Source organism: Macrosteles quadrilineatus, unplaced genomic scaffold (genome assembly GCF_028750875.1).
Source record: "Macrosteles quadrilineatus isolate MER2022 unplaced genomic scaffold, UCM_ALF_1.0 Scaffold_5__1_contigs__length_97177068, whole genome shotgun sequence".
In the NCBI taxonomy this organism is placed as follows: Eukaryota; Metazoa; Arthropoda; class Insecta; order Hemiptera; family Cicadellidae; genus Macrosteles; species Macrosteles quadrilineatus.
Genome location: NW_026542598.1, coordinates 13,053,994 through 13,069,939, shown reverse-complemented (window position 1 = coordinate 13,069,939; position 15,946 = coordinate 13,053,994). Strand labels below are relative to the sequence as shown.

Sequence of the window (15,946 nt, the reverse complement as noted above, 5' to 3'; positions counted from 1 at the left end):
GATATATTACTTTTAAGCTTTAAAGTAACCTAGGTCTCCTAACCTAACCTAATATCGTGAATTAACAGAAGTGGTAGTGAATTAACGGAAAAATTCCCTTTTTAGTAAATAATTGTGACGTCTCACTGTCAGTTCTAGAACTTTGGTACTACCACTATTACTAAGCTTTTGCATGTTAACTTTATTGTTAAAAGAACTAATTTTTTCATGTCCCACTACGACATCCTAAGTAGCAAGGCTCCCGCTTAGAACTGTTTTACACATTACGTCAGCTAGTGCTAGAAGGTCAAGGCACTATCACATAGATAAAATCCACTGTTGATTGGCAGGATTTGAACCCAGGGTCTCGGGACCGAAGCCCTTCGCTCTACCTCCTGAAGGATTTGTCCTTTATGGGGGATAAAAAGAAGCAATTTAGCCCCGAAGCATGCATGATGTCTGTTTTCACTCCTGGACGAAAAATAATTTTCACACACTGCTTCATGGACCTTTCCGCGATACCGAAATCAATAAACCACAACGACTACGGTGACGACGACCCGGACCTTTTGCGCGGGTAAACTGGAGCGTCGCGCTCGCGCGCTGTGCACTGCGCAGCCGCAGTAGAAAGTCTCAGCGCAGTGGCTGGCGCGCCACTCAGTCAGTGTTGGAGTGAGATGGCTGGCGATCGGTTCTATGACGTCGTGTCGCTCTCGCCGCGTCCCTGACTCACCACTGGCCAGGATACTCCGCTGGTGCGCCGCCAAGGTGCTGGCTAGGTCCAGAATGAGGAAACCAGGTCAGTGCGGTGATAACGTGTGTGATTGAAATTGCGAACCCCTGGTGTTTAATGCGAGCAAAACTATGTGTGTAGATGAGTGGAGCTAAAATATTTGTTGTATTTTTTATAAGTGACCTGTCATGGTTTTTTGTGTTGAAAGGGCATTACATAGAGGTTGTTTTTCACTTCGTGCAGTGTGGTGTTTTTTTCAGAGTTTACCATTTTTGTTCCAGGTTTAAAAGAAATTCGATGTTTGTAACTCTAGTTACAAAATTATTTGATACCAAATTTGTTGTCACGTCTTTTGTGAGGGACTTAACTGTTCTTTTGTTGTTTAATGATTAATTGGCTTAGTAAAATTTGGCTTTATGCGACGTATGAAAAGAATTAGTTTGATTGAAAGATTGTTTATAAGTGTTGCATTGTTTGGAAAAACCCTTTTAGTTTACAATTTTTGTGTGACATTTAAGGACTTTTTGAGTTTCCTAAGTAGATGATTAAGTTTTGGTCTCGTCTGTATTTTGTTAATGATGGCAAAACTGATTAAATGTTTTCTTTGTGTTGGGTTCAATGCGATCTTAATGTTGCGTGTTTTTAATTAGTGGCTGTAGGGGAATTTACTGTTACCCTGTGTTACTCTATCTGGTATTTTGGAGTTCTTAGTCCTTTGAAGCAGACCCCTGATATAAAAACTACACGTTCTGTAGTGATGACCTTTTTACTTTTAAACCGAGTCTATTTAGGAAGGTTGACATCTTAGTTGATGTATCTTTCGCTTCTATCAATTAACAGGAATATTATGTTTTTAAAAATGGTGCTTGCGTATTCTATGTTTTAAATTAACCAATGTAAAAGAAATAGCAATCAATATTCTAGAGTTCATTAACCCTTTTCCCACTAACAAGAAAAGCCCTAAATAGTATATAACTTTTTACTTCGCATTCACAATACTATGTAAGTATATCATCAATATTTGTTCAAGTTTCTTATAGGATTACGAATATTCGCATTTAAAACACATCCTAACTGTTAACTGTGTCACTTTTTGTCCCATGCCCTCGTCATACTAGTACTGTAACGGTATCTCAAAGTTCATGTACCTTATTAGTGACTGGGACGAGTACCTACCTGTATATCTGGATGATACGCACTCATTAGCAAAGTCATGCTTCGATACTTCTACGCTTATCTAAGCAAACTACTTATTTTCCTAGATACGGCCTGTCGACAGTTTTATTGCAGTCTACAAGAGGTGTTTTTAAAATAATTGTGTGTTTAATAACTCTAAAAGTTATTGTTGTCAATGGGAATTGTGTTTTTTACGTGTGAATCTTTCGGGTAGATTTTTTGAAAGCCAGGGTAAAGATGAGGATTTTGTGAAGTCTTGTGGAATGTCCTTGAACTGAGGTGCCGCGATTGAATTGAGGGGAAATAGTCATTCTTGAATATTACAGTATTGATTACACAAAATCAAGTAGTATTGTATTCTGTGCTAAACAAAATGCTGGTATATTATATCCAACATTTTATGATGTCGCAATTGCAGTTGTTGGATTAAGATTGCCGGAATCGAACTGACTAGTGTTAGGAATTGTGCTTGTTAACTCTAGCAGTAAGCTAAACTGGTAACATATTCAGTGTTTACATTAACGGGGTGTTTGCATTTTAAATGCCAATCGAACATCGCTTGTTAAATGCTTATGAATAACTGCGACTGCACAGTACGTTTGACACACTGGATGATCTGCTGGTAATGTTTTGGTCAAGTCACTCTTGTTACTTAAATTATCAACGGATAGACTATTTTGTAAGAATCTTTACGCACGCCTTACAACGGGGAAGGTACAATTCCAAAGCTTCTAAAATAAGTTATCTATATATTAATAGGCAAGCCTGTTTCTTTAAAACCTTTTTCTCAGCTCGTCGAAAAATCTACGTATACAATTAATTAGAAAGGTATTTTCCTGTAGATATGCAGAATCCCTCTATAAATTAAAATAGGCTCAAAAATAAGCACACAAAAGAATTTGAAATTTTCAAAAAATTAACATTGGCATCATGGGTTGCCATAATGATGACGAAATAACATAATGTAAACGGAAAATCAAAACAAATTGAAGTAATTCCAATCACGTGTTTTATTTTTCACAGCGTGGGGTGAAAATAGAAGTCTGTATATTACATATTTTTGGTCGAGTTCTCGATCACTGAACGACCTCTAGTTTTACGCTATTTTATAGTTTTTTGGTTAAAACTGCTAGTGTTACCAATGATTATAGTATTTTACATGTTTTCTATTTATAGATTAGTTTTACTACATAATTTCATCCAATCTGAATCGCAACAATTATCTGTATTACAGTGTAGTATGTGAAAAGAATTTTTAAATGTGAACCATGTAAAAATGTAATCATTCTTTCTTTTTGTCTTTTTTCATGGACACCAACGAATAAAACAATTCTCTTAAACTTAACTTATGAAGTTGGATAGCCAAGAGACATGTCTTAGGGCCTACTTATCCTGTCTTCCTTGAATTTAAGTATTCAAGTAAGACAGCACTCAGTGAGTTTTTAGATTGTGAATTAAAAAAACTTCTTTCGAACAATAGCTAGTGAAATTATACCAAATTGCAAATTGGTAAATACGGTATTCGTTTTCCTTACTCAACCTTAAAGTATGTATACAAATTACCATTTGGATTTTGACGTGCACAAATTATTTAGTGTCACTTAACTGGACTTAAACCAGTGACGCAGCCATGGAGGACTCAGATAACGCACAGACAAACCCATTGTAATTATTTTTACAGTATTTACACACGGCAGTAGTGGCGTTATCCGTGGTTCACACGGCGATGACGCAGAAGAGAACTATGTGATCCTTTATAAATATATGGTAGAGAACAGTTAACACACCCACTACTGTTTATAACAAACGAATCTCACACTGATATTCTCGCTTATGATGTACATCATTGTAAGCTCTACCACTTCGTTTAAATATTGAGGCTTGCACCACAGACTATAGAGAGTAAAAGGTTTAGGCCTGGCCTACTCTATAGTATGTACATAGTGGCAAGTGAAGGATTTGCTTCACCACTCGTACGTCCGAGGTCGGCATACAGTCTTTTAAAAGACTAGCTGTAGATAGAACACATTATTTTGTGTCACCCAATTGAAAGAGATCGTCGACGTAGGTGGAATACAGGAACCGCGATTCCTTAAATGTTACAGCTGATCAATAAACTAGTATTTTGGGAAAAAATCTGTTGTACCCATAGTTCCAGCGTTTCATGTCAAAAGTATAATTTCAGGACATATGGTCAATTTCAAGGACATTTCCAGGACCTCCAGGACGCGTGGTTACTCTGTCAGACGCTCGATTTCGATCAACCGGCACACAAGTGTCCTAACCCTCGTCTTACTTAGCATGAGTTGTTTGGTCGAGTCATTCATTACCATGCAGTGTGAAACGGTTGGTATTGGTCACGTGACACTTGACAATCTGTCAATCTCGCGCTATTCCGCGCCGCTTGTGTAAATACGATAATGGGTTCTATGATGGAATCTAGTTTAAAATGTGACTCAATTTTAAAGTTTTTACTCGCCTTGATTAAGACAATGGTAATATTATATCAATTTCGATTGTTGTGTCAAGTTCGATTTAACTCTCACAGTTTCAACTGTTTTCTAAATTGTTACATTTTGTTTTAACATATAAATTACTGTAATTATTTTTTAAGTTTGGTGATTTCAAATTACACTAAAGGTATACATACGGATGTTTTATATAAACGCTTCAGCTTTGGCTACAGCTTAGATTCACTCATGAGCAAACAATATCGAAAAGCGTATCTGAAGCTGCAAAATGAGTAGATTTTTATGACTAGGAATCTTTTTCCTTGACGTGGTTATTAAAACGAAAATTAGACGTATGAGATAAACTGGACATTTAATAATAAGGAGATTTAATGGTAAAAGCCAATTTGGAAGGACAATTTGGATGATGAGATGAAGATGAACGCCTAAAGAAGGGTGTAAATGTGAATTATCCAAGACATGCAAATATTGTGAGCCTAAGAAGACGCCAAGGATTAAAGGAAGTGGATGCTGTTGAGATCAAACCATATTGTGTATGTTTATGAGGGTTAGTGAATAAATATATGTTTCAAACATGTTTTCACACAAGCCCGTACAATATTTATACAAACTCCAGTACAGTGACTAAGCAGTTTATAGGACGTTGACGTTCGCACTTAGCTGTTTTTATTCCACATTTCCCAGCAGTCGTATCTTGCTACTGGTTAGACCTGGATCTGCGGAACCGGACTACGCCATGCTGAACGCTACACCGTTACGTGATGTATGGCAAAGGTTGAGTCGACAGCCGTCAAGGCCATGGTGGCCGAGCTTGGCTCGGGGAAGGGCGGTTGTCGTGTCTCATTTGATTTGAGCGTCCTCAGACCATTTATGATTTCAAACAGTATGGTAGTTAAAGTGTGCAATCAAACCATAGTGTATCGGATTAAACGTACTTTTCAGCGAGGATAAAACAATTAAGTCCCTTAGGATGTATAATTCTTAACATCCTGAAGACCAGTTTAAGGCATGTGTTGACCGGTGTTAGCAAAGGGCGTGTTGATGTGTACTTTTTATCTGGAGTTCCTGCATTTTAACCTAATAAAATTATATAGTTACAAGTATTGCTAATTATCTGGTATCTAACCGGTATTAGCGCAGAATGAGAGCAATCCCAATATGAATCTCGTTCTCGTATCTTAGTCAAACTTAAGTTCTTTAAGCCGAATTGTAGGTTGCCCCGAAGAGGGATGCTGCGAAGCATCCAAAACGTCTGCAAGGATTTTCGCTGTAATCTCCCTAAGAATAGAGATTCATCCGTGTATTTGGCCCTGGAGGCTTAACTTCCAGTTTATTGTTGTTTTTATTTGAATCGACTTGTGTGGACTCAATCCAGTAGATTCCGGCTTGAAGTTGTACTTGCTGTCCCTGGAATGTATTTGGACTCAAGAGTTGCGTAATTAGTTGTAAAGAGGTTGATTCCTGGATAATATTTTCTCACACTCTACCGCATTGTTGTATCAACATTGTTGTGGCGTTTAGGGTATAATCGCGTCACATCACCAACATGAGCTGATGTTTCGGCCTAGTTGCAGAACTGCGAAGCAATGCAGTGCCTGTTCAAGAAGATAGCTATCACTATTGAAATATCAAATTTGCCCTGTGCAAATAAAAATGCCAAACTAACTTCGCAAAGGGACTATTTTAACAGTAGTATCCCAATTCTTAAAAGACCCTAATGCCAAAACTGAAGTCTGTTTGATTAGTTTTTCATGTTTGGTTGGTTATGTTTAGTATGCTAATGTCAATGTTTTTTTGTTACTTATTTTAAGTAAAATGGTGCAGTGTGCGCTTTAATATTTGGTTATAATGACATAGGACAAGTAAAAGTTAAAAGTTAAAAGTTAAAGTTAAAGTTAAAGTTAAAAGTTAAAAGGATTTAACAATTTATTTGGTTTACACAGATTTTTTTCAGGTTAGTTTTACATTTATAGTCTACGAAATAAATAGGAAATACAAAATCGCACATACTAGACAAAAACAAATATTATTTAAATGTTTCTAGTTCATTTTGAACATTGACATTAATGAAAGATGCTGTTTTCAAAGGTATGTTTTTCTCTAAGGCCACCCCTTTTAATAGTGAAAACACATTCAAGTGAAACTCGTCCGACTCCACCTGAATAATTCAAATGGCTTAATCATTTTTCGGATAGAAAACACCCTGTTGTATTGATGCAGTACTGTGTATATTACCGTCACTTTACCTTCAAACTTTCTGAATATTTATACACCAAATCAGCAATTTTCCACCAAAGAATTACTTCTTATCCTGGTAGAAGATGGTAATGACGCGTTGTCGTTAGTTTTCCAATAAGCTCATGAACGTTAGGAATAGAAGGTTCATTAGTGGCTAATGCTGGATTCACTGACGCTCAGCCTTTCACTGCCAAAATTACCCAAAATCCCCTGCGGCTCCTATAGTCAGAGTCTTATAGAAGCTCTGCGTCCGAGAGATCTTCGTTGGTTTGTTCATTACAATAATCATCTTCTAAGCCATAATATTTTTACACAAAAATAAGTTTCATGAATGATTTGTAGGGGTGACGATTATTTTAGGCTGACTAGTTATTATGTGGTTGAATTGCAATTGCCAATTTGTTTTTTATGTTGGTGGGAGTCCAAAAAATTTAATTTATAAAGAGTTGTAGGGATTACAAAAATATTATTTTTTTAAAACTATCAATGTTTATTTACCTCGAAAGGTATTTATTCTAAAAAATACCAGTTGATACTTATTCTGAGTATCTATTAAAAAATACGCAGTTGTCTTTGAAATTATGTGTAATAAGTGTTTGGAGTGAACTAGTGTTAAATTTTGTAACTTGTGTTTCAATCAGCGTTTTAGTTCGGATTGAAAACTTAAGGTGACACAGTACTCCCTATCCCGCCCATGTTAAAATTGCAGTTTTTAGGTACACATAACTTTTACAAATATTAACCTATCAACTTGAAATTTTTGTACTAAGTTTAACACATTACTAACAACAATAATATGAAGCAAAAAAGTTTTTGAGCAAAATTAAATTGTTGGTATGATTTTAAAAAATTTATAAAATATTTTGTAATTTTTTAACATAAAATATTTTTTTATTTCAAAGGTTTTTGGTTGTCATGGAAACTGGTTCGTATTATTGTTCCTTATCATATGAGGAACACACACACCATTTTTTATTGAAATTGGATTAAAATTGAGGAAGAAAAGTGTACCTGACTAAAAACCACTTGACTTTCTGAAAACGACAAAAGGACCCCCCTGTCACGGGTAGTAGTAGGACCCTTGGGCATGCTAAAGTAAGAGTGTATAAAAATCACTGTATACCTTAAAATAATTTTTTCTTCCATAATATTTGGTATGTACGTGTTCAGGAAAGTGTGTTCTAAAAAACTAAATAATAAAAAAAAATTAATATTTGACGGCGTACCCTCTGCATCTTGATTAGTAGTAGGACCTTGGACATGCTAAATTAGGCTGCAATAGTTTATAAAAGTAGTTGAAAATTAAAAAAAAATTCTTCCTTAATTTGTATTATCTACGTGTTCAGAAAAGTCTGTTCTACAAAACTAAATAATAAAAAAAACTTAAAAAATTTATATTTGAGTACTGTGTTACCTTAACTAGGTCAGCGAAAGATTAAGTCAAACTAATGAATCAAACTTTCCTATGACGGTTTACTCTATTTGTCATCCGTTGTCAATCATCAAAGTCACATATTCAATACAACAGCTAGTTTCTCCTGATTTGAGACAAGAACAATGCGGGTTCGATCCTCAAATTTGCTTATAATGAGCTTATTGCAACGTTCTATACAATACATTATTCAATTGATTAGTTATTTTAATTATGGTCCTTGACGACACGATTTGACGTGTACAATAAAATAGCTTGCAACTAAACTGGTGAATCAATTACTACAACCTTTGACTATTAATACAACTTCAGTATCCAATCCAATAGTCAATGCTACAACTAAATAAATCAACTTGTAGGTACAGATGTTTTTAACGACGGTGAAAATTTATGATGCCTCAAAGGCGTTGAGTGTTGACCTTAACTAGAATCAAGATCTTTAAATACTTTATTGACTTTCTCTCGGGTTTCCCCTGGAGTAGACCGGTAAAGTGGAACATTTAAACGTCGAATGATTTGTCTCAATTTCAATATACAGTAGTTGAATCTAACAAGCTTTTGCTTTCTTAGTATTGTATTTTGTTTGTCAACTACACGGATTAAGAAGAACATTGAGTTAATGTAGACAACATTTTCTTTATGAAAAATTAAAAATAGTTCTAAATTGGTTCGAAAACCACATTTATTTTATTTTTATTTTTTTTCTCATGGTTGACCAGTGATTGATATCGTCTGTAAAATCCCTTGTCCACATTTGGATTCTATCGCCGGCCGAGTGTCCGTTTGGTCTGTCGGTGTGTCTGGCCAAGTATAAACTAACAGTCCTTTAATGCTGAAGAGGTCAGCTATAAAGTGCGTTAACGATTACGAAACACTATCCAGACGTACAACGGCGTATTTACCTTGGATTGGTGATATTTTACACCTCCCTACAATCCTATAAACTGTACGTTTATTTATTGTTGAAATTGTACATGTCCCAACAGTTTAGGCTATAATCACAACGATGGATTGGTTGATACAGAAGTAATCTGATGTAGTACTTTAGTTGGTAATAGGTATTCTCTTAGCTTAAAGAAATCAGTCATACATACCGCTTTTTACATTAGTCCTTAAGGATTACCTAAAAAACTTTAAGATGTTTTTATTCAGGTCAAGCCAGTTATTCTGTATCTGCAAACCCTATAACGTTGCCATTTAAAAAATCAAGAAGACGAAGACGCTGTGGAATTTGCTGAAAAATAAGTACGGCAATAAAAGTTCTAATCAATCTACAATGTATGGCAGATAAACACACCAAAAAGCTTTGGATTCAGTAGATTTCTATTGCAACGTGTAGGCGTTGTATTAAGTGATGAACTAGTGAATCCACTGATCTGGAAAATACATTTATCAATTAACATGAATACCTTAACACATTTACCTTGGAATGGTTATTTACTTAAAGGAACTTCATCATTAGGATAGTAAGCAATTTTCTTCAATATGTTTCGTCCCGATTCATGATGTACTTACAGCATTTACAAATTCAATTCCATCTCATTTAGTACAAATGAAAATCCGTGTTTATAACAGCAATTGTTGTTGAGTGTTGTGCGATTGTTGTTACTTGTTGCATGTTTCTGTTTCTGAATCGGATTTAATAGATTTCCAAATTGAGCGTAATATTTACTAAATGGCCAGCCGTAAATGGGCAGACTTTATGAGTTGGGAGTTTGAGTCCCTGGACACGTATGTTTTGACGGGAGTTTGGTGTTGACAAACTGTGAGTTATAGTTCAGGACATTTGGTGCCAAATATGGAGGCTTACTTTACATGGTTGACTGAAACCGAAGAAACATCATGGAAAAGGGGTCATACTAGGGGACATGAAATGTTTGTAGTTTGTAAGGCTAAAACGTCATTTGAAAATTTAAACCCTTCATTAATATTTTTACATCTTTCTCTATGATGATATTTAGTGTTAGTTTTGCCACTATAGTTAAAACCATCGATTGTTTAAAACACTAACAGACCCAACTATGGTAACTCATGATAGTTATTCATCCATTGCTACAAAAACAGATTAGTGTATCATACTTCCCTTTATCTTTCGGGACGAACTGTATACTAATGACGTTTTACGTATAAAAACTATGATTCACAGGTATGCAAAGTATATACATAAACGTTTTATTGTCAATGTTCTTTTGGTTTTTTTTTACCATAGAGTTGACCCGACGCCGCGTCGACGAAAGATTATACTTTAGGCTTTTCTTGGTATTTAATTTTAATGATTTTGGAACATTGCTATAGCCAGATTCTCGATAAAATTGTGGAATTTATTTAACTCGTGAGATTATACTTGAGAGTGAAAATGTATACATCTGTATAGCATATACAATTGAAAGGGAGCTGTCACTTCATACTCAATTTAAATAATGTATTAAAATATTAAGACCACAACAAGGCCAGCCGGGTGGAGCCCTAGCCTAGAGGATTAGGATTGGAAAACGAGAAGAGGTAACGGTTTGCCTTGAATTTGGTTTTACATTATTTCTCAAAATATCTGTTGCTAACTCTAGTATTTAAAATAGAGTATGCATATTGGAAATCTTAAAATAAACCTTAATGGAGTTGGTTACCTATGTTTCTGTGTGATGTAGTAACACTTCGGTCCAGTAACATTTCGGCCAAACTCAAATTTCTTAGAAAAACAGTATCACTTCGTCCCACTCGCATTTACAGATGATTAAATAAGCTAATGGAGTAACATTTCGGCCCGACGAAAAATTGACAAGGGTTGAGGAACGCAGTTCAGGTAGTAAGAGGTACATGACCTGTATACTTTGCAACCACCCTCTGGTGGAATGTCGCCCAACCGTCACCCCTTGCATCCTCTGACCTCACATGACGGAGAATCGGTGGAATCTTACCTAACCTAACCTAACCTAACCTAACCTGTAAAATATTTTGTTGGGACGAAGTGTTACTAGTGGGCAGGTAGAGAGTTGGACCGTAGGCCACATCTGAGGGTTTCGGGCCGAAATGTTACTGGGCCGAAGTGTTACTTGGGCCGAAGTGTTACGACACGTTATGTGTTTATACTGTATCATGCTTTAAGTTTCATAAACGTTCACAGTCTAGTGAATCTTGTTCCAAATTAATTACAGTAGCTAATAAAGATTTAAATTAACAACTTGATCAAGCTTGACGCATCACTGACTGATATCAAGGTAAATTTAATGTTGTTCATCTATAGGATTCAATGTGTCTTCCAATTATGGTTTAATATTTAAATTAAATGATGCCACTTGCTTTAGTGTACGTTTAAGTGCTAATCTTGAATTGGGTCAGTTGTAAAAATCCTGAATAAACTTAAATAGTTTAATATTTTACACTAGTTTTACATAGCTTTTCCAGATTATTATTAATCTTTGAGATTTCTACTCTTACAAAACATTTTTCCTTAGTTTCCCTACCCCTCCAAAGTTTTCTCCATTCCAAGTTCACGTAAATTCCTTAAACACTCCCCCTTTTTTCTCCAATCCAAACTGCCCTCCAGTTTTATGTACTCCTGTTTCTTCGTGTACTGGGTTCGATTTCCTTGCGTCCTCAACCCCCCCCCCCACGCAATCCCTTGTCTTCGATTCCCCCGTGATACACAGTCTCTTAGTATCGGATATCTCGATTTAAAGTTTTCCTGAGTCTTCCAATTTGCTCTTGTCTCCTGCTTCCCATATCCCGCAGTAAACTCCATTTCCCTATCCCCAGTTTTCCTCCATCCCCGCTCCCTGTATGTGTGTCCCCATTATCCCCCAGTTTCCCCGATATCCCCAGGACAGTGCCTGGTCACAGTCCGTGACGGCCTCACTGGTCGTCGCTCGACCGTGCAGTTCAGATTTGATTGCCACATTAATAACCATCCACTGTGCCCAATCCTGGCGAATCGCGTTCAAGGCTCTTTACAATTATCCTCCAACTTTGTCGCACCAATTAAAAATAATTGCTTGATGGTTCTCCCGTCTTTTGACCAAGTTGTGACGCATAGCGGCACGCTATATTTTTTATAGTGTGTGCAGTTCGCGAAGCCGGGCTGCATGTTCATCTCGTTGCCTGCCGCGACTGCATCAATGTTCTATCCCCACCTTTCCTAGTCTTGTCCTCCTTCTTCGACAACCGGCTTCTACACAGGAAACCTCTCCGTAAAATCCGGGACTTCTCTTCGATGTTTGGGATAAGTTATCATAGTTAGTAATATGTAGAAATTAAGTAGGGAAAATGTCTGGCTAAGTCAGGTAACTAGCGGGGAGCCTTTCTGGCTCACCCGACTATGGAAATGTAGGAATTGACAACTTAGCCGGTTGGTGGCACTCTGCCACCAACCTTTCGAAACATGAATACTAATCCACATGTTCCCAGAATGTAACTTAATAGTTTAAATCAATTCATACTTATTTCTCATTCAGTATTCAATTACATATCACTCATTTGCTCATCAATAATTAGTAAGTAATTACCCAAGTTCAGTTCATAGTGGAAGGATAGGTTTATATTTAAATAGTTAGTTCCATTAGTTCAAATCAAAGCTGGCTAGGCAAGTGTTCTGATCTGGGTAAAAGGTCTCCGTCCCTCTGGTCCCCAGCAATCTTCCTAATTGCATTGGTAGCAGATTCAGCACGCTGAAATTAAGTTTGGTCCAGACACACCTTTTCCTAACCTATTAGCATTACCCTGTTTATTCCCTCCTGATTACCCGAATTTCCCTCCTCCATCCCATACCTTAACCCCGCACCCCCTCACCAAACGGCCACCGACTACAAAGTCGGTGTCAATAATGCTCCAGAATTAGGGTTTAATGTTAAAAATATGTTATGTCATAAAGATACTACGCAAAATACGTTGTAGGTACTGTATTAAATTCATACAGTGAAATTCAAATACGTGTTTTAGCGAATTTCCCTATAGGGAAGTAGCTATTACCGTAGGTGGCACGGTAAGACCTAGACCCGGGACCGATTTACTTTTTCATTTTGATGTCCCCAGAGGCCAAAAACACCATTCGTTCAAATTTTTATATATGTATATATATATAGACTTGTATATATATATATATACGTCCGTGAACGCGATAACTTGAGTAATTTTTGTCCGATTTTGATGAAATTTGGTTTAAAAGTGTAAAGCGGGATAAACTTGAATGAGTTCGCGAACCAGCATGATCGGACCATGGGAACGGGGCTTTACGGGGGGTTTTATGGGGTAAAAATTGGTTTTTCTCACTTTTGACCCTCAAAACACAAAATTTCCCAATTTCTCTTTAGACCTTTTTAAAGAGCTTAAAAAAACAATTAATTTAGTATTCAAAGGATTTTTGTTCGGTTAATAGTAACGGAGAAAATTTAAAAAATTGTAAATTTAAAATTCCCATGTTATTCTTATGGAGAATATTGTAAAATATTGTAGTTTGCTTTTTTATTTTGTATTTTGATCAAATTTATTTATTTTGTACTAAGCTATCAATATTTTACAAAAAAACACACTTTATTAGTTTCCTTGTAGCAGCAAACCTAGGTACTCGTTAAACTTAATGTTATTAAAATATATTTAATTGAAAATCAATTAAGACAAATGGAAATTCGCTTAGTCGGCAGGTTTGCTGCGGTGGGGGTATTTTATTACAACACTTACCAATATAGTTTACATTGCATGATACGCGTGGTAATACATGAACGTTTGGATGGATTTGGTTTGTTACTCAATCAAGCTAGAGAAACTGAATGGAAATTGTTGAAATAGTACAGTGATTGATTATGGTATTGAATGGAACATCAGTCATATTGGCGTTTAATAGGTTCGCCGGAGACATTTGTAACTACCCTGGTTACTTTCTGTGTAACCAGCAAAAGCACAAGCAGGTATATATAGTCAATGGCACAAGGCACCTCACTAACTTCAGTAGACCACAGTGGCAGACAGTTTGTCGATGTTTTGACCATTGACTATACACTCCTCTTTGGGGGAATCGGAAATGCTTGAATTATAACCATAAAAATAGCCTCGTTTACATTCTATTACAGAGAAGTTGTTAAAGTAATTTAATTCTATCACATGGGTGATTTAATTAAGCCAAATAAAATTAAAAAGTAAGTTGTGCAATGAAAATGCTCTATGTATAATCAATTGTTCAAGATCGATTGACAAATTGTTCAATCTGTTCAATTGTTGTCTAGTGGAGCTTATTAAGTATCGAGTATTTTTTTATCTGTGTTCTCGTCCCGTCGCTATTAAGCACGGACGAAGCTGATTCTGATCCCGTATAATAAAACTGTTAAAACTTTTACCTGCGTGATTTTTACGGCTTTAAAATATAATTAGGTAGTTTGAAACATGACATTAGTAATAAAATGTTAGTTATACTGGTTAACTGGTTTGCAGAGAAATGTCAACAACCGCAATGAAATTTGTGTGATAAAATAAAAGGGAAAGTTTATGTTTCATAAGAAACCTGCTACATAGCTGCTATTTTTGAAAGATGTACAATTTTGAAGATGTACTGTTGATCATGGCAAGTTTTGATTGGTTTGAAAGTTTGCTTTTAATTAATTACGTAGTTTCGATAACAATAACGTTGGTTATTACTGTACTAACCTCTTCAGTTGGTTGCTAACACATTTAAACCAAATTTTAGTATTGTAATGATTTACCTATAATGTTTTCATCCTTTGAAAAAGGTTTACGGCCATTTTTAGACCATTAGTTTACAAAAAATCAAACCTGTGGGCTTACGTTTGGCCTACTGTCTATAACTTCGTAAACATAACGAAGGGAACGTCTGAAGCGGATGAGTAATAGCCTGTCATAAATATTGGGCTCTTGTCGCACTTGAGGCTCTTGCTTATATTTACCCGCGGTATAAGAATGTAAACAGATAGGCTGGCGACCTCCAACCAGGCGGTGAGTAAAACAATAGCAGTGACGAAATGTTTACAAATATAAACGTTCTAAACTATTTCCTGGAGTTTGAATTCTAGTTGTAGTAATAGAGATCGATGGAATTCTATCATTTAGGTAGTTAAATTGTATTGTAAAATGTAAATTTGGACGTTAAATTAGACATTTTTGATGTGAAACCGATGTTTGATTAAAAACCTGAAATGTTCATTAAATTTTGTAGCCAAGGTAAAGTACGCCTACAAAATCCTCTTCTAGCCTACTTAAATAAGCTATTCTGCCAAAATCAAGTCCCATAATTAAATACCTACATGATTTTTTTAAACATTGCTTCAGAAGTTACACGATCTGAAACAAAGTTAACTTAGATGAATTTTCGAACTAAGTAAAATAGTACAAATAACCTACATCTCAAGTAAAATAGTGCAAATAACCTACATCCCACCATCTTAACGTCACAATGTTTGTCGTGAAAGTTATTTATATCATCTGTTTTGAACTATTTATATTCAGTGTCACTCTAAAAACAAATAAGGTTCATGTCGAAACTTGAAAATTATTTTTGGTAATACTTGGGGTTGTCATGATCAACAACCGTATTATTTTGAGTGTATTTAATGTAATCGTTTTGAGATATCAATTGAGCTGCACAACTGTGGTAACAAATCAAATTCTTATGATTTTAAGGCTTCGATCATTGTTAGATTCCATTCGCACGAAGGATTGAAATCGATCCTACCAAATGCACGGTATTATCTTTGTATTACTATACTATGCACGGCGCTGAGTGGAACTGCAGTTGTTATCGTACGTGTGTGATATCACGTGTCCAGTAGCGCTCAGAACTAGATGCAACAGTTGTAGAGAGAAGGTTACACTCAAGGCTAGGGTTTGGACCGTTTCTCAACCTCGCCTTCTCCAGTCTCCAGCAGTGACGTAACACGCCGTGACGCTCGAACGCTCGACAAAGCGACGCCGACGCCG

At 36.1% G+C, this 15,946-nt stretch overlaps 1 protein-coding gene across 1 annotated transcript in view; it reads left to right on the top strand.

The window, feature by feature from the left end:
* The first annotated feature begins 651 nt into the window (after nt 1-651).
* The window catches only part of LOC128993922 (serine/threonine-protein kinase tricornered), a 49,094-nt gene continuing 33,799 nt past the window's right edge, over nt 652-15,946 (top strand). The window contains exon 1 of the mRNA XM_054418042.1: nt 652-778. Coding sequence (XP_054274017.1) covers nt 676-778 — 103 coding nt within the window. The 5' untranslated portion in view covers nt 652-675. The remainder of the gene's footprint in view (nt 779-15,946) is intronic.